Below are 20,461 nucleotides of genomic sequence, written 5' to 3' on the forward strand. Positions count from 1 at the left end.
CACAGATCCATACAAGCTAGAAACTGAAGAGCTGGCTAGATTCTGGAGCTCCCTTCCCTTCCTTCCCTCTTACAAAGCATATTTCATTAAAGTGTACAGTAGCCTGGCCTTACTCTGCTGTTTTAGCCATCCTAATTTCCAGTGTCTAACTGATGGGGTTTCCTCCTCTTTTCTAGTATTCCTGCTATAGCAAAACAAAGCAAAAGGAAACCAAGCTCATTGGTGGGATGCTATGATATTCATCACTTTTCTTTCTGAATTTAACCCAATATTCCACAATTAGTGTCCTATGAACTTTCATAAAAAATTCCCTTCCTTGGGAAGGTAGTCCTCTCATCAGAGCTGCTTCATCATCCTCCCCTCAGGTTATTATTTTTCCAAGCAATATGTACTGAACTCTTCTAATATTTCTGCATAATTTCAGCTCTCCTGATTATATTTCACCTTTTTGTGACAATTTCCTTCATGTTGTTGGATTTCAGTCTAAGCTGCTCAACAGCACTCTCTTTATACTTTTTATACTCATATTTCTTGAATACATATTTCTACTCATGTGACTAGGAGTACTTCTCACTAGCATGAAGGTAGCTGAGTATCCAATGTCACTTCATTACTACACAATTTAACTGGTGAGGAGTTGATATTCAGGCTTATTATCCTGGTAAAGGTCAATGGGTAAACTATTTAAGGATCCTTTCTTGTGTGCTCTGTAAATCTCATATCACTATCCAGTTAAATACATCCAGCCAATCATTGACACACCATACAAAATTTCATCATTTGTTTAGTGCTTTAGAAAGGGCAATGAATAATTTTGCCTATACAACACCAAAGAAACTAGGAAGTTTTTTCCTCTGGAGTGTCCCAAGTACTACAGCATTTTATCTGCAAAAGGTTGCCTGTGTTCCTCAAAAAAATACAGCACTGTGTCTCAGCAACCACACAAGGATTGCATTAGCATTGTCAGCATAGACAAGTAGTACAAGACAGAAAGTCATTGATATTTTAAAAGAAAATCTCTGAGCTTTAAGGGTTTTTAATACATGTTGCTGGTCTAGGCAATGTTCACAGAATCACGGAATCACAAAATATGCTGAGTTGGAAGGACCCACAAGAATCATAAAGTCCAACCCATAACCCTGCACAGGACCATCCCCAAGAGTCACACCACGTGCCCAAGAATATTATCCATGCACATCTTGAACTCTGGCAGGCTTGGTGCTGTGACCACTTCCCTGGGGAGCCTGTTCCAGTGCCCAACCACCCTCTGGATGAATAATCTTTTCCAACATCCAACCTAAATCTCCCCTGACACAACTTCAGGCCATTCCCTCAGGTCCTGTCACTGGTCACCACAGAGAAGAGATCAGTGCCAGCCCCTCCTCTTCCCCTCACAAGGAAGTTGTAACTGCAATGAGGTCTCCCCTCAGTCTTCTCTTCTCCAGGCTGAACAGACCAAGTGACCTCAGCTGCTCCTCATACAGCTTCCCCTCCAGGCCCTTTACCACCCTCATTGCCCTCCTTTGGACACTCTCTAATAGTTTAATGTCTTTCTTAGATGGTGAAAAAAACTGCACACAATATTCAAGGTGAGGTCACATCAGTGCAGAGCAGAGTGGGACAATCATCTCCCTTGCCCGGCTGGTGATGCTTTGCATGTTGTTCTTACAGGGATATGAACTCAAATTATTAATATACAAAACCAAGAGTTTCCCCATTTCTGTACTGAAAATACTATGAAACAAGTAGCAATAATAGGAAAATGAGTTAGATAACACAAAAATAAGTTTCTTTCACTAGGTCAGATTTTCTACCTGTTCTCATGGCAGGATGTCCATTAAGCTAAGAAAAACTACGAAACAGAAGGTTGAAGATTAGCAAAAATTAGCATTTTGCTGGCCTTCAGCTTTTCTTGTCCTAGAATCTGAAGCTCTTAGTGACTCACTAATTTTTCAAATTGCAACCCTTCTCTGATTTTGGAAAGTCTTAAGTATCTGGGATTTTTTTGAAGCTAGAGAAGGCACAGAAAAATGAACTTGTCTATAGTAATATAAGCCAGAAATAGAATCCCAAGACATGTCTATATTGTATAATTTTGTCAAGCACTGAATTAGTGATGTCCCATATATGTCAAGGCTTGTTTTGTGAGAAGCCGTGATCAGACTTTCTCACTCATTAGCCCAGCAGTAATGCTGAATCGACATGACACAACTGCCCATGCTCACAGCTCATCTGCAGGTATTGACACTGTAACAGTCAGCAGACAGTCTTGCAAAGCAAACAAGACAACACACACTGTAGCATAGGACACTGTGCCCGATACATTGCAACACAACTGAACAGCACCTGTAAGGCAGCTTTAAAATATTTCTAAGTAATGGTACTCATCGTGCTTTTACCCCTGGTCCAGGGGAAATCACTGTGTCTTTTAGCTCTCATTGTCAGATAACATTTTCTTAGTGTTCATTCGTTCCTTAGGTCTTGTACAATTTCAGTTTGTCTTATAAGCATCTCTTTACTAACTTTCTCCATGTATTGGAGACACACAGGGAATGCTAGCTGAGTGAGTGCAATGCTGGGTAAGAGAGGTTGACCCATGGGGAGCTGTATGGTAATCAGCTTTTCATTATTGCATGCTGAAAGGCTAAAGTGATTCATGAGCGCTCTTTTGAGTGGGAAAATAGGAGAGGAGGAGATGAAGGAACTCTGCTTCTGATATGAATTATCTCTATCCTATCACAGTATACAAGTATTTATCTCTAGGAACTTCTAACCAAACATCCCAGGATTATACCACCATGTCTGCAGAGACCTACAAGTATTATTTTAGAGACATCAGATAGCTTCTTCAAGGTGGAAAAAAGTAGCTTAGTGACCTAAGAGTCTAACAACTAAATTAGCTGATATCTTAGATTCAGAGACTTAAATCCCAGTAAAGTAAATTAAACCCCCTCAGAGTCAAGGTCTGTGGCTAATGACTTTTGTAATCTTAAATCTTACTGTAGTAATCGTTCTATATCACAGTTTCCCAAAACGTAAAATTATTATATCAATTTCCTTTTGGAAATACTCTACATACAGGGAAAAAAAAAGGCAGTTGTTTGTATAGGATTATCAATTTGCACCCTTATAAAAAATAATGTGTGTTTATTTAGCACATTCTGATAGCCCAAAGACAGGTAGAGAGGTCAACAATTTCCTGTTTTTCTCCCAGCTATGACCTTGTCTGTTTCAGTTTAATTTGAAGGCTCCTCCATGAGTTATCTGTACAGAAAGGTACAAAAATTCACTCACCCCCATCCCTGGCTTCTACAAAGGGGTAATATTGTGAGGTTTGTCAGGTCCCACAACGCTATGGCAGCGAACAGCCTAAACTCCACTGCCAACACATCAACAGCGCCAGATGGGTTACAGTTCATTGCCTGAACATTTTTGTCTCACCTCAGTACTGAAAACATCTAAATTCCAAATACAAACAAGTCTAATGTCAGGATCCTCACTCCCAGTTGTATCTGAGTGGTCTTCCTTACTGCCCTGAAGCTCCTCTAGGAAGCCTTCACCGGGAAGTTTCTCAAGCATGTAATCCAGGAACAATGTCGATGCAGGAATAACATAATATACAGCTTCCTGCAGGCACCCAAACAGATGCTGAGTTATAGTTCTTGACATGCACAATCTTTTCAGTGCCTAACAGGATACTGCCTTTCAAGGGATCAACATGGGAAAAGAAAGTTATGGGTGCCACTCAGTTTAAAAGGATTTTCTTGATCAACACTTTGATGCAGCACATTGATAAGTATCTCTCCACAATCTGAGTGAAACGGTGCCTGGGAAAAACCAACTCACAGCAAAAGGGACACGGCAGCTGTTTCAAGCTGCTTCCCATGGAAGATTTACTGACTGAGCCTTGGCTGGTAGCACAGACTAGGGTATGAACTGTAGGCAACACACAAAGAAAGGTAAATGACCTGCATTTTAACTTTTACAGTTTCTCTCAGAAAAAAAAAAAAAAAAAACAAAAACCAGACAAAAAACCCCCAATAGTGTAAAACAGGATAGATGTGCTCAGCAAGTCATCTTCAGACAGGAGGAAAAGACAAAAGGAAAAAGAAATCACAGTAGCGTAAATCAGCCTGTGAAGAAATGGCTAAATGAGGATGCTGATTGCTAATCCACATCCTGTCACTCTGACTTTATAAGCAGGTGAGCTCAAGAGGCCACGTGTGTAAAAGCAGTCCCATAAAAGCACTGTTTTCCCAATCTCATCTGTATTCACAGCAGACAAGGTTTTCGCTTTATGGTTGCAATGTTCTTGTTTCTTCTGCAGGTCCATTAGCACTGTGCACATTGCACAGTCAATACCAATTCCAGCCTACACTTCTGCCTTTTTTATTTGGACACAAGTCCTTCTGTCTGCTAGATTCATTACTCTTCGACATGGCTATTTGTAGTATCCCTTTATGGTTTGATTATTTTTAAAGCAGACCAAGTGCCTTTGACTTTAAATACAAAAATTAAAAGATAAAGTAAAAACAAAGTGAGCCATTTAAAACATAGCACAATAAATCATTTCTGTTTTTCTTTATTTTAATCCATTTTGTTTTGCATAATTATCCAAAAAGCTTGCAGGCTATAAAATGACAAACAAATAAACAAAAAGATACCAAAGATATCAGCCTTTTGTTTGACAAAGATCTATTTATTGATTTCCTTGTTCCCTTCTCCTACATCTCAGGAAATCTTCCAGGATGTTCCTTGCTCTTCTGCACCCAATAGGGAAGGGAAATTTGATCAAACTGGAAGGTGGCAGAAGGAATCCAGCAGACTTAGGGGAATGGCACACAAGCATTTGAACAAGATACAGAACCATGATGTTGCCTCAGTAAAAGGGAGGGCAACAGACTGGGACAGAGTTCCCCTTGAACTCTGGACTATCTCCACCTCCTTCACCAAGGTGGCTAATGGCAGCTCCTTCACACCACAATGGTGCTCTGAGTATCAGACTGGGACTGGGGAAAAGTGACCTGCCAATTATTACCTGCACCTTAGTTTATCCACACCCTCAGATGACCAACTCTGTGTTTAATAAGAAGAAAAGCTGGAATTATTAAAAGCACAGTTTTGAGGCAAGTACCATGGCTGCATTGCTAAATCATCCTCCAGTAACACCTGACAGGGAGAAAAAGTCTAAAATTCAGCACTGGTCAGTCCTCCAAGAGGATAGAACAATCAAACACAAATCCAGGAATAAAGGAAATTTGCACAAATTGGACAACATGAAAGCTGACCAGCAGAAATGGGATATCAGTGACTTTTGGGGTTTGCACCAAAAAGTCAGACTGCAACAGAAAAGAACTTCAATCGGTTGATGGTCAAAAAATGAAGAAAACCTGGATGTTTCCACAACAAGGCACTGAGCTCTTAGGTTTCCACCTCTAGGAATCAGAACCTGTACACCAAGACTAGTGTAGGGACTATAGATATTTTGAAATTTCTTAATATGTCAAGAGTCTTTCCTTTGGCCTAATTTTTCTCTTCAGTCACAATCATTTAAGACAGAGAGATTTAAAATCAATAAATAAATAACAGAACTATAAAATATTTGAGGTGGCTTCTGTATTCTTGCCTCCCCACTCTTTAGCAAGTGCATGCCCTTTGCCCATCACTTGTCCGGGGGAGATCTTGCTCTCATGTGGCAGATGATACCTGCAGCACAAACTCCATTTTGTTCTGCTCAGCTCAAACCCTCTTCCTATGTCCCTGGGCTGGGTGCACTAAGCTGCCTCATAACTCTTTCTGTCTCCAGCAGTCTCACACACAATCAGAGCTACAGAAGAAGAGTTCCTACTTTCACCATTCTACTTTGTAGCTCTACCAAAGACCAGACAAGTCAGGAAGAGTGACCCATCTTCTAATCTCTAATGCAAATACTTCTCCAAGAGATAAATAAGGTATATAAGGGAGAGGTACTCTATATATTTCTCATTCTAAGCACAAGCCTAGGGCTCCCAGAGCCATCAATCCAACACGCTTTTCAACTGAAGGCTGAATTGTCACTTTCCATTTTCCTCATTTAATGAAAGTTAGTGGATAAAAAAAATCACTGCTTAAAATACTGCATTTTTTCTTTCTCAGCAGCTTGAAATGGGACCTGGGGGTATTGGGGCAGTCAGACTTGAAAGTCTAATTCCTCATGACTCCATTTGAATCCTAAAGTCTGGTGCTTTGATTCCAATGATAATCTCCTTCAACCTGCCCTATCCTTTTGCTCCCTTTAGCGGTATCACAATATGAAGGATTAGAATTCCTCCTTGTTCAGAAATGGAGAAATGCTAAGTTGATCACAAGAACACAAGATTAGGGTGGTAGGTATCCCCTACCCAAAGGGACCAGGTTGACCACAAGGGGACCTTGCCTTAACAGGCAGAACTTCAGAAGTCAACAGCTTCAGGACATAAAAAATGGAAGCATCATGAGACCAAAAGCACTTATTATGAAGCTGCTTTTCTTGTACATCCTCCTTGCTGCTGTGCCCCTCTAGTGGGAAGACTTTTGCATTAATGTGATGGATATCTCCCAAATTTTATGTTTGATCTACCCACCTACTCACCACCTATAATCATCACAAAGCAGGATGGCACTCTGAAACTCATATTAAGATTTGATAATCAAGATACAGTTTCCCTCTTCTGCACTTTATCTCCCAGTTTTAACCTCCTTGTTCTCAATTACCAGGAAAAAAAAATGAGGATGCTGTTGAGAAATAAAATAAACATGATGAAAATTATCTTTCCTTTACACATTCTCAGACCTTTAGCAGAGAGAGTGAGAGTGGTTTCCCTTCTGGAGAGCCACGCCTTGGAGTCTGGTACCTAGTGGGCCGTTCTGTGCAATAACTGCATATTAGAGAAGGCAGACAAAGCAAGCAGGTCAGGGTGAACCAATATACACCACGAAATAGGATCTTTCCATGCTTGTGGTGATGGCTGTGCTTTTGCATATCCTTTCCATATCACATAATAGCCTCATCTAATCAATCAAAGTGTCCAAGAGGCGACTGCCTATCTCCATATGGAGAAAGAGTCAATTAAGGGAGCATCATGAATGCCAAGTCTTTCCTCTCCCCCTGAGATGAATAGAGAAAAAGAAATGAGACAGAAAATGCACTGTGCCAGTGCCTGCCTTTCAGCTTGATGGCTTCGACCAGGCAAAGCAGAGAGATAGAAAAAGCTAATTTCACAGATAACATCTCCAAGGTCTATATAGTAATTTTAAATATTGGAAATAATTTTTCATGACAAATGAATCTACTTCATCCTGGTCTCTTCCATCAAGATATTTCCTTTAATTGTAGGGACAATTGGCAGTCTCAGCAGAAACACAAACTGGTCTGATTGGAGGGTGTGGAAAGGAAGCAAGGTATGAAGTCACAGAGACTGAGATCAGTCAGTGAGCTATGAGAGACTCAAAGATACAAGGTAGTCTGAAGCAATTCTTGCACCCAGTGTCATCAGTTTGGACACCTGAGAAATCAGAACAGACATGGTGCATACCCATAGCAAGCTCACTCTGGATGATCCATGAGACATGCCATTATATGTCTTGCTGGAAGCTTACCCAGAGAAGCTATGATGAAAAGGTGAAAATGTATTTCCTTCCCTCATGATGACTTACCACTTCAGATGATCCAAGTTTTAGTAAATTCTACCTTCCCCTGTGTGCTGGTTTTGGCTGGGGTAGAGTTAATTTTCTTCCCAGTGGCTACTACGGGACTGTGTTTGGGAATTGTGCTGAAAACAGTGTTGATAGTACAGAGATGTTTTTGTTAGTGCTGAGCAGTGCTTACACAGAGCCAAGGCCTTTTCTGTTTCTTATACTGCCCCAACAATGAGGCGGCTGCGTGTGCACAAGAAGCTGGGAGGGGACACAGCCATGAGAGCTGACCCCCAACTGATTAAAGGGATATCCCATGCCACAGGGCATTGATCTCAGTATATACAGTGGGGGGAAGGAGGAAGGAGGAGTTGTTTGCAGTGATGGTGTTTACCTTCCCAAGTAACTGTTATGTGTGATACAGCCAATGTTTTCCTGGAGATGGCTGAACACCTGCCTGCCCATGGGAAGTGGTGAATGAATTCCTTGTTTTGCTTTGCTTTTATGCATGGCTTTTGTTTTCCCAGTTAAACTGTCTTTATCTCAACTCACAAGTTATCTCACTTTTACTCTTCTGTTTCTCTCCTTGATCCCACTGCTGAGAGAGTGAGCGAGCAGCTGCATGCTATGTAGTTTCTCTTTGGGTTTAAACCATGACACCATGATATTCAGGCAAACTGACCTGCTATGACAAGCTGTCCATAATCTAAGAGTTATCTAAACAACATTACGCCTTGGTTTATAGATATGGTGTATTTTGTGGCTTACATTAAGGAGAAGGCATTGTTCTGAGCTGTCATTTATATACCAGCAGATAAAAAAACCACCATTACAATATTGTTCCCATAGAAGCAGCCTATACTAATAAAAGTATAAGATTCTAAAAAGCATTAACCAAATGTTCTTACTTGCCTACCCATCATCTTTTTTGTTGTTGTTCTAATGCTTTTTACAGGAGTTGACAGTACACAAAATCTAATACGGTTTTGGGTAATCATATTTCTTGAACTGGGTGGACCTTGGAAAAGTTACACTCAGCAATAAACAGCCAAAAATACAGAATTTTAGAGAAATTATCTTCTGTGTCATAAGCTAACATATTCAGATGAGATAAAAAGCACCTGGTGTACTAACAAATTCACATGCAGCACAGAAGGTAGGAGTGGCCTTAAATATCAAGAGTTTATGATGATGGAGTCAGGATGAAGAAACTGAAAGAGCACACAGATAAAAAAGTCATACCTATAACATTATACAATATTTGAGAGACAATAGTTGGGTTTTATATGGTCTCAGATTTTCCAGCTGCTCAGTAGATGCTGTTGGAGATTATCACATCAATGAGACTCTTCGAAGTTAAAGTTCAACAGCATAAAGACCATGAAATGGTCTTTTTCCAAACAGATATAATCACCCTGACTTTTGAATTAACTGCACACTCTTCTGTACTGAGGATATCACAAAGGCATTACAGGGCAACAAACACAGTTACTTGCAGTTATAAAGCACATATATTCAGAGTGGCTTTTGACTGAATATATACATCTATGGACAAAAAAGTTATAATGAGTGGTAAGGATCTCAATATAAATCCACAGAAGTGAGAGACTTTGAAATTGTTCTTTAATATTTTTTCTCTTCCCTTACAAGCTCCACTGTGGTTGCACTGTCCTTACTGGAGCTAGCACAACAGCTCATGAGCATCTTGGGAATTGTTTCAATGTTAGAATAGAAGTTACCCCACAGAAGGTAAGGAAAGGATTATAAAATGGAGGATACATAAAAGCCTAATACAGTAGAATAATCCAGCATTTATGCAACAACAGTAGCCTTCTGCTCTGACACCCAGTCATTATGGAGAGATACAAAGGAGCTAATCACATAAAGCCCAAGCCTGTGTTTCAAGAGCAGGACTGTGAACAGCATCTCCCACAGACATAGCTGCCTGGGCCAGCCATAAAGGGAATATTATTACAAATGGATTGATGGTTAGTGAGAAAATGAACTTCTCACACAAATGCCTTTAGCAAAGTTAACGTTCTTCAGATCACATTAGTGAAGATTTTACTATAAAATTAATGAGAAAAACTGAAATGGATGTGAAAGGATTGCACGAAAATTTTTGCTAAACTCAAAAGGAGTATTTTTTCCTGCAGTTTGGAGACTATTTGGTAAATTTTATGATAGTCACTGAACATGATGCCTAAAGATTTTTAGGCATTTTGTAGATTTTAATATAGTTGTATAGTTTTCTTTTACCTTAGACGCTTTAGACACTTACTAAAGTCTTTTCTCATGGTTTGAGAATGAATTTCTGTTTAACAATCTTTCCAAGGACAGATATTTTAGCAAGGACATCCTGTTTGGGTTGTGCACCTGGACCAGAATAATAAGGTATATTGTAGACAAAACAAGATCGAGGGTCCAGAACACTTGGAGGAGCTCCAACAGTTCTGAGGGTGGTACCAGGGGCAAGAGTGGTCTTAGGGTTGATGTACCCACTAGAAATGGTAATTAGTTAAAGTTATAAAAGTGTGAGACTTCTGTGTGTGTGTGTGCACCTATGTACTCCATGCACCTGAAAGCTTTCATTAAAGAACTGCTCTCTACTTTATCTATACTAATATTGTTTGGAGATTTTTTTCTCCCATTTTAGGCATCAAATAGATGAGGTCCAAAACAGACCCGATTTCTAACATCTCTCACTTTATATTATGAAATCATAATAATTATTCTGATGTTTTGATTTTCCTAGTCTTTGACTATTCAAGATCTAGCAAGGATTAAAAGCATTAAAACACTGCAGTAAAGACTTTCTCCTAATGTGTCTATCACTCCTGGGAACCATCATTACTATAGGAAAATCTATTCTCAGCAGTTATCCAGCATTTCATTGCAGACTCAGGAGGTCTGGACAGGCCAAAATCCACCAACACATTTGAGTTGTTTTAAGCAAACCTTCAAAGACATAAGCATCCTCAAACATCTTCACTAAAACAAAAAAGAAATCTGTGCTGATACCTGCACTTGAGACAGCAAAGCATGCAGCACTTATACTACATAGTAAATGACTTTGTAGCATTTCTAATTACCAGTAATTTTGCAACATCTCCCTTTATTGCATACGTAATGGACAGATGTCTATTGTCATTCTTAGTAAACACTGTTGCAAAGATAATAAAACATGTAGCCCTATGCTCAACATCAGTGTTGTTACTAGCAGGTATATTGCTGCTCATAGACACTATGCCACAAAACACAGAAAAATTGAGTTTTCTCAAGGTTTTAGTTGTCCATACATGAGCAGACACAAGCAGGAAGGACTCCTGATTCCAGCCTTTGTGAGACGAACTGGAATGAGGTATTTCTGTCTTGCTGTAATGAATACTGGGAGCCACTCAACAAAGGAAATGGCTGTTTTGTCCTCCTTACCTGGAAAGGACTCAGGCTACTTCCAGTTCTGAGCAATTAACTTTGGAGGTTTAAAATCTAAACCTCAGTGTCTTTTATTTCAGTCTTAAATGGTCAGAAGTCTCATACCAACCTGCCTTTTCCAATATTATCAGTATATGCAAAAAACAACCCCTAAAAAACCCCCCAAAACAACAACAGAAAAAAAACAAACACAAAACCAAAAAAAAAAAAAAAAAAAACCAAAAAAACCCAAACAAACAAGAAACCCAACAAACTCAAATCAAGTCAATTAAGTAGGAGAAAGCATTAAAAAGTGAGTGATCAACAACATTTGATTTTCACTGGCCTAAAATTATCTGATTTTCAGTTGTCTTTTGTTCTGTGTCCTTCCTGGGCTTTTGTCCTCTGCAGTCCCTGTCACAGTGTTTCAGTAGAAGGAAAGCACGCAGAGGTTTTAGGATCCACCAAGCAGACCTCATGCATCTTTTTGAGCCCATGGCATTTCCACTGCAGCTACAGAAAATAGCTAACTTGAACACAACACCCAGTCCCCTCCTCTGCTTGTTTAATGCCAGGGCTTTAGACTCCTTTTCCTAAAAGTCCACAGGTTGTCAGGAGGTCCTTTGTAATCACAGCCAAGTAGTACATCATCCTCCATGAGCCAGATACCAGCTCCTACCTCTGACATCTTAAGTCCAATTAACAGGCAGCTGCAGTGATCTGATGTTGCAACTGATGTCAAATACTTACAAATTGGAAGGTAAAGTGTAAAGAAGACATTAAGTACTTAAAAAAACACCAAAGATGCTTCACAGTAGCCGCACTAACCCTTCCCAGTCTTCTGTACATCCACAAGAGCCCTCCAGCCCTTCTTGCTGTCAAGACTTGCAACTCACCCTAATTTCTACTGAGCTCAATTTGGGAAGGCAGCTCACATGCAACAGGAGGAAGCATCCCATTGCATTGGAAGAATCTTTTTGTCACTTATCTCAAAGCTTGCCCAACGACTCATGATCAGAAGGCATTTGGGTAGCATTCCCAGGGGATTTCACATATTTTAGGTCCTTCATTTCAAACTAACTAGCAAAACAGCAGACCTGTTGAACCAAGGTACTCAGAAAAGAGACACTGCACTGCAGACATTTGTCTGGTACTCTATTATTTCTAAAATAACAGAGTATATCCTATAATAATAGGATGCAAGAATTATTAAGTACTACCAACAGTACAGGCACCAAGTTTTTTCCCTAATGACCAGCACATCACAACCTAAGGCTAGCAAACACAGTACAAAGTCTCAGTGTTCACTTGCAATTATAACTTCCACTTCATTGTGCCTTCCCTTCCTTTAAGAAAAATCCAAAAGCTACTATTCATGTCTTTCTGACATGATTAAATCTGTCTCTTCACCACATATAACAGGAATGCAGGAGAGCTCTGGGAGCAGGGGGAGGTGAAATTGTGACCACACTCCAAGGCAGTCAGAGCACCACTTACAGAAGGAATTGTGTCCTGTCTATTAGCTTCCTTTTATTTCTTTGCTTTGTGCCCCCCATCCCTCCCAAACAAGACATCCTCTTTTTTGTCAGTCCAGTAGCCTCAGAGTTTGGCACTGTTAACTCCTTTGCACCACAGGGAATTAACTTCTGGAGTGCAGCAATACTGAATTATCAGACCAGAATCTCCACATAAGCAATAAAAGAAAACAGGCAAATCAACAAAAGGAGGCAAGCAGATGATGTTATTGCTTTGGATTTCTCCTGAGAAGCAACTACCTCCCTTCTCTGACTTCATGGGGAATGGAGACATTTAGTACAAGTCCTCATTGACAGGCTTCTACTTTTTTATCTTAAAAGTACTTATCCAAGGCATCTAAAGAAGCACGCCATGATAGTTCATTCTATTTTCAAAGCCAACAGTGTTATTTCCTAGCCTGGTGGACAGCCACACCACTGCTTCCTTCCAACAGTTGCTCTGGAATCTCTCATTTCAGAAACTCATTCAAATGTTGCTATGTTTATAGCAGTTCCTTAATTTTCACAGTGGCTTAAGAAGGTTCTTCTCACATATGATTTGCAATATTGTCACACTGAGTTAGACTGGTTAGTAGAGAACCATTATGGAAAGACAGCAGAGGACAGAAAGTAAGGATTTAAGAAAATAAATAACTAACAGTGTGTTACCTGGTCAGCACAGCCTGTGGTGGGAGGTGTGAAATGGGAATTTGCTGCTGCTGCCTTTGCTTAGCCTCACAGCCTGGCATTGAGTATGTCTGGCCCATGAACCCCATTGCACTTTCATATCCTCTCAGCACAATCTGGTCTTTTTCATTTCTCACTCCATCTCTTCTATGAAATTTCAATTATCCCAAGGAGAAATTACTATTACTATTAGAAATTATGACACTTTAAGACAGATAACACCTTTGTCTGTTTACCCCACTGCCAATACCAAATGAATTATTAGGTACTGGAATTGTAAGAATGAATTTGAGGCCTTGGCAGCAGTTCTCTGTTCTGTGCCCTATCAAACTCCAGTCACAGAAAGGTTTCTCTATCTGTATTGCCTGAGCAGATCACTGCAACCAAAGTCCATGTTGCATCCACTGTAACTGGCTGAATACACAGAGGTGTTACTTCACTGACAAGACAAACTCCCACAAGCTTTAGATAGAGGTAGTTTCCTGCATACTGTGTATTTGTGTTGTTTCATCATGAATAAAAGGAGTGCAAACCTCTTTTTTAACGGACACAATCAATTTGCTTTTTGAGTCCATTTAAATGTGTAACGATCCTTCACACGGCAAAGTATAAAACGTATGAGAAATGCAGCATTATAAATGTAGAAATCCTATACCTGGAAAGTGGGAGATAGACTTTACCACCAATAACAACTGAATCATCTGCTTTTCTTCCTAAAGCTGTACATACGTCCTTTCTATTTTAAGTACTTTAACTAAATGTTAAGTACATGTTTTGCTTTGTGATAAAGAGTGGTTTTCCTGATAGTCACCAAGCATAGAAGATTCTTTATTCAAGCTCCCCTGCCCCTTAACCCTTTATCCTACATCTTGGGCCGCAGGAGTTACACTCCTCTTTTAACAGGACAGAAGTGTAAGAACCAAATAAAGTGACAGTGATAGATAACAGGTGGCAGACTGGAAAAGCAGGTCAGTAGATGTCCCCTATTAGAAGATCTAGCCTGCTCCATCTTCATCCCTCCCCTTACAAGCCAGCCTGGCTGTTCCTGCCCTGTGGTAGCTCATTAGTCACAATGCAGCAGTGCCACTGTGGCATGGCAGCATCTCTCACTTTGATTCCATTCTCAGTCGACATCTCAACTTTTCTCCTTCCAACAGTATTTGGATCACAGGCCAGTTGAAGTCAGGACTTGCAATAGTCCTTGGGTGTCAGCCCAGGAGAATTAAAAGTATTATCATTAGTAGCCTGCAGCGCTTCTGTTCACAGAGGCAAAATCTGACATCAGTTGTCTGACATCAAGCAGTTGTATCAGAGCAGTATGAGGTTGCTGTGTAACACCACAATAAATGCTCTGGAGCCAAATCCACTTCAATTTGTACAACTTTTTTCATTTCTCCAGTCTCAAATATTTATTCCCTGTGAGCCGCTTCTCGCACTGCCGAGGAACATCGGGCATTACGGCCATGTTTTGCCTGACACTGGCACTAAACAAGTAATGGGTCTGTAGTTTCTGATTACAGACAAAATGAGTTTCTCAGGATTAGGACCTTTGCATACATCTTTTATGTTGTCCTGAACTACATTATCACAGTTTTGTTAACCTTAAATACACTTTGAATCTAAAACATATTTATCATGACCTCAAGTTCCCACACTAGACATTTATTCATAAATGTATTCTTCTAATTCAGACTGATGCTCATCACAGCACAGTCATGTTATGGATCTTAGGCCAGACTTGAGATTCATTTCTCACAAACTAAAATGCTTACATGCCTTTAACCTACTGATTTCTTTTCACTGATAATAAAAGAAGTAAAAGCTAACACCCTAGATATCTAAAGGTACATGAGATGAATCCTGTTCTTTATGTCACTGTTTAGCTTTGGATTCTCTTCTGTGAGCCAGGTCCAGGAGATGAACATGAGATAGAGTTCAGAAACTCCCGAATCACAGAGCTGGTCAGTGTTGATGGTTCACTGGCAACTTAGGGCAGCATGCTACGACTTGCTGGCTGTGAGCAGCTTTATGAAAAATCACAGATCTTGTGCTGTAAAACCTAAAAATCCCATAAAGTCTGTTAAAGAATTTTGGTCATTAACAAAAACTTTCTACAAAGAAGAAAATTCTCTGGAGAGAGAATGAACTACAAATCTCAATTCTGCCTAATGTTTTATGCACTGTACCTAACTTACATGCTCTTTCTCATAAGTGGCATGCTACTATGATCAATATTAAAAAATGCATAAGGCGGACACTGAGTGGGAAAAGAGTTGCTCAAATATTTACAACAGAAGCCCAAAAATATCTGAATTTCCAATTCTAAGATATGTGCTATAACCATGGTGCCAAGCAAGGTGATAGAAAGAAGGGGTTGAAAGCCTTAAGACTCTGCTAATGGTTTACAGTTAATTCTTGGGTGTACTGAGAATGCAGTTCAGCCCAAATGCAGTGCTAATGGCCAAATATTAACAGAAAGATTGGTTTCAATATAGAAAACACCCATTAGGGAGTATTTTCTTTTCTAAGTGATCCTACCTTCATCTTTTTCTTTAAAGTCACTAACCTACCTCATTCTGATGGTGGCAGCAGCACAATAAGGATAACAACAATTAATGGAACCACCTAAATATTTTGAGAAATATATAGTTCAGATATCTTACATTAGTAAATTCCTTTCCATGTGGTCTATAACACACACAAAGTTTTGCCTGCCTACCAGCACTTGGGCCTCATATCTCCAATTATATGTCTTTAAATCACCATTCAGAGTAAGTACAAATAAGACGCAGAAAATCTTCCATCAATCTCCTACAGATTTACCTTATCAGAGGTGAACTCAGAGATATGCTGTTGTTAAAACTATCTCATTAGTTGCCTTTACTCATAAACAGCCATCAAGGAAATCCTACCATAGACAAAAAAAGAGAAAGACTAGATAGAACTGGGATTCATCATCTGTCCTATGCAAGAAAAATCTCCATAACTTAAGTTCACACTTGATGATGTTTCCAGAAATTTGTTTGAGACTTCCTACATGAATCTGCATTTTCTGCCTCAGGACACAAACCATACGTAGCCAAAGAAACTCTGGAACCTGAAGACAAGGTCTTCAGAAGGCTTAGGGAGTGAAGTGGCAAAGTAAGTTAATGAAATGAAGGTAGAAAAATTGGGAGGAAACAATCAGGGAAGAAATTCTTCTGCGTGTAGGGAGTGGACTTTAGCATTGGGAAGACCAACAAGGGCAGGGAAAAGTCTCATGAGAACACCTTCAGCTTTGTGTAAATGAGGTCAGAAAACTCGACTTACCTCGCTCACATGTTCTACCCCAATAGCCAGTGCCAGTGCAGTCACAGATGAAGCGATTCCAGCCATCCTTGCACACTGCATTATTCTTACACGGGTAGCTGTCACACTGCTTGGTGCTGAGGCGGGAGCAGGAGGACTTGACTCCTGCAGCATTCTGCGCCTCTGCCAGCTGCCGGATGTTCTTGCTTCTTCCATCAATGAACAAGTCTCGGATACAGCCGACATAGCCATAGTTCAGCATTGCTGTCCAGAGCTCTGTGGGAAGGATGAGTCCTGCCCTGTTCTCAGGCAGCCCACCAAGGTACATGTCGCCTTCTAGATCTAGGATCTCGCTCTCCCCACTAGCGGTGAATGGGGTGCGTCTGCTGTTCACCGATATAGTACCTAAATGAGGAGGATAAGAAGGCATTAATACTTTCAGTTACAGTCTCAGCTTAGCTCACTTTTTTCCAATAACTGAGTGAGGTTAAAGGTTCACCATAGGAGAGTGAAGATTCCTCCCTACCCAAATGCAATTCCAACAGATATGTTAGCTGTGTGTCTCTCACACAGCTCTGTCTCCTCTTGAACTATAGGTCCTAAGTAATTCCCTGCAGTGACTGAAGATGTGTCTGTATCCCAAATTGCATTATAAAGCCAGAATCATAACTGTGCAATGGTTAAATAATATGTAAAAACTGAGCATTATTCAATAGTATTCATCCAGTAAAGCAAAGACTTACTGAGAACATACAGAATTTTGATATAGGACTGGAGAGAAAAAAGATAAGCAAAAGAATAGTAATTCACACTACATAGTTCTTTCAGAAAACACTTAATCAGTACCTCCAAACCTGGACCTGGATGATGGAACTAAATAGACATCATCAGGTTTGTAGGTGACATCAACTTGAGGACAACAGTTGATGTATTGGAGGAAGCACTAGGCTACCATTCAGAGAAACCTTTACAAGGTGGATCAAAGGACTGATATCAATATTTGATGTAAATCAAAAATAAAAAATACAAAGTCCTACACCAGGGTCAGAATAGCCTCACACTCAAGTACAGGTTGCAGACCAACTGGCTAAGGAGCAACTCTGCAGGAAAGGACTTGGAGATGTGGCAGGCAAGGATCTGAACATGAGTCAGCACTGTGCACTTGCAGTGACAAGAGACACTGATCACAAGTTGCAGTAAGGTGTCCAGCCAGGACAGGGTTAATTTTTGCAGTAGCCGGGAGGGGGGATCTCACATCATTGCCAGGGGTGGGGGAGAGGGGCTCTCTTGCCAGGAGAAGGGGTTCCTTCCAGTCAAGCGTGTTCCTTCCAGTCAAGAGGACGGAGCAGCAGGGTAACAATGGTTCCAAGCCAGAGGGAATGATGGCATGGTGCTAGTGCCCAGTCAGAGAGAGTGGTCAGGGTGGCGTGGTTGCACTTGGGTCAAGCTCCATGGTGAGCACCTCCACATGAGAATCACTCTTTTGTACCCTTTTATTACCAATATTGTTGTTGCTACTGTTCATTTTATCCCATTGCCATTTCCAGTATATTGTTCTTATCCCAACCCGTGACCCTCACCTTTTGTGCCTCCAATTCTCCTCTCCAGTCTGCCACAGGGGGGAGGGGGAGGGGAAGCTAGCAAGCGGCAGTGGGGTTTGGAGAGCCTGGCTGGGGGCACTAAATTGGGAAGTACTATTCCTAAACCACCACACAAGGGAATCTCCAACTCCATAGAAAAGGACATTTTTCACCACAAGAATAGTCAAACATGAGAACAGAAACCTCAGAGAAGCTGCGGAATCACCATCCGGACATGACCCTGAAGAAAGTCTAAACTGAACTAGAAATCTCCAGAAGTTTGTTCCAAAGTAAAATATTCTATGATTTTACAAAGAAAGTTTTCTAATTTCCATTTTATAAACAGGAAAATTGAGGTAGAGAGAGACAAAGGTTATCTCTGAAGAACAGTTACTATTAAAACTTTAGTAGCTTCCATACGCTCCAAGCAATATGTGGGCATACTGCACTAAGACCATTCCTATATATTTCAAGAAATTGTCCCAGCACATAAAATAATCGGAACATATAATACATAAATAAATAAGAATATATGAAACAGATACAGAAAAGCAAAATTATTTGTTAAAGGTCAGACAGTGTATCCAAAGAAAAACGGAAAACATGATGCACATCTCTCACATCCCAGAGCAGTGTATTCTTCTGAAGAGCATTTAGCAGCTTTTGTGATAGGGGCATCTGCCCATCAGACATTCATCTAAAAATCAGCAATTCACTCTCCCTAGCTGTAAATCATCACCTCCAATTGCCTTGTCATTAAGATAGTCTGTCTTCAGAGACACTTATCCAAGCTTTAAGATTAATTTCACATAATTGCATTTTTATCTACACCCCTAAAATAAGGTGGGAGAGTTAATAGAATTAGCCCTATTTTGTGTCTCTGTGAGAAAGTACAGACATGTATACACACTTTTTTCTCAGTTGTAATAGGTGCCCTCTTAAGAGAATGGCACGTACGACACAAACATGAGGTATTTCATGTGTGTGACGTTCAGGAATAATTGAGGAATAATGTCAGAGGTAGCAGAGTGTCAGAAGCAACACAGGCATTACAAATTAAAGGTTCAAAGAGAACAATAGTTATTTGATGAATCATTTTGTAAAAACAAGCTGCAGCACCACAGGCATTTTCTCTTTTACAAAGAAAAGAGAACACATGACAATACACATACAGTTGCACAAGCAATGTGTCACAGAGCCACGGAACTGCAGTCCCCCTTCCAGCATCTCTCCTGCTACTTCTCAAAAGCAGTCTGTAGAAATACTGGAACACTGAGCTCTAGACAGCTGCTACTACAGAGAGAAAAAAATATCACCTGCAAAAGCCACAAAGGAAAAGAAACCCCCTAAAGGACAAGAAATGTGGGATACCAAGAAGTATAAAACCTGGAGAAAGATGGTGAGATGATGAATGGAAACAGGCTAGACAGAAATCAAAACATTCTGCCAGTGTTTTGCACTCTGCAACAATTCCTGTAAGGAGATGGTACTAGTTTGGCTGCACAGCATTTTTAAGACCAACCAGCTAAGAAGGAGAAATTTGAATTGACCCTAGGAAGAAGCACTTCCATGAGTTGACATCCTTTCCCCCCCCCTCCAAAACCCATATTTGCAACTCTGTTTAGAGTAGATCCAAGTTGATCCAAATTGATCTTGAGAAATCAGAAGCATCCAAGCATCTCCTTTCCAGTGCCTTAGGCACTTTGTGCAAGATTAAAGAACTAACAGACCAAAATACCACAGTTACTGAGGGCAGAGCTGGCATACAAAGCAGTGCACTGATGCAACTGTACATTAAAACTTCCAGTAAGATTTTTAGTGTCTGAGTGGGTGGGACATCATGTATGTTGTGTAGTTGATGACCAGCTAAAAATATTGTGTAACAAGCTCACGGTTCCCCAGCTTGAAACTGTGACAAGTTTTGTGAACACTTTGTGGGAGCTTTCCCCAAGGACAGAAGGGCTACAGGACACTAGGTGCCCAAGTCCTTGCTACCAGCTTTTGTCAGAGTAGAGAGACGAAAACAGCTTGTCTTGCTCTGGCAGCCAACACAGACCAAAGCATACACAAGGCCTAAGGGGACTAGAGGTGCCAGAGGTTATCTGAGCATGACTGCCAAGCTCCCACAGCGCTAGTGCTCCTGCCTTAGTGCATCGCAATAGGGAATATGTGCATTTTTAGGCTATTTTACTAAGCTCAGCAGAACCTGAAGTTTTGGATTATCAGAGAAATGGGAAAAAGAAGGGGAGAGATGACACCTAACAAAGGCTTGTCTGTTTTAGTAAAGAAAATCGGAACCTCTAGGTCACTAGCTCATTAAACACC

The 20,461-nt window shown here is 40.4% G+C and overlaps 1 protein-coding gene across 20 annotated transcripts in view; it reads right to left on the reverse strand.

Moving 5' to 3' along the window:
• Positions 1 to 20,461, reverse strand: part of NRXN3 (neurexin 3) — a 1,012,014-nt gene that overhangs the window by 665,776 nt on the left and 325,777 nt on the right. For all 20 annotated transcript variants that reach the window (XM_027638371.1, XM_027638372.1, XM_027638389.1 and 17 more), the window contains one exon: positions 16,578 to 16,961. In XM_027638371.1, coding sequence (XP_027494172.1) covers positions 16,578 to 16,961 — 384 coding nt within the window. The remainder of the gene's footprint in view (positions 1 to 16,577; positions 16,962 to 20,461) is intronic.

Source organism: Corapipo altera, unplaced genomic scaffold (genome assembly GCF_003945725.1).
Source record: "Corapipo altera isolate COAL_440 unplaced genomic scaffold, ASM394572v1 23, whole genome shotgun sequence".
NCBI classification, from domain to species: Eukaryota; Metazoa; Chordata; class Aves; order Passeriformes; family Pipridae; genus Corapipo; species Corapipo altera.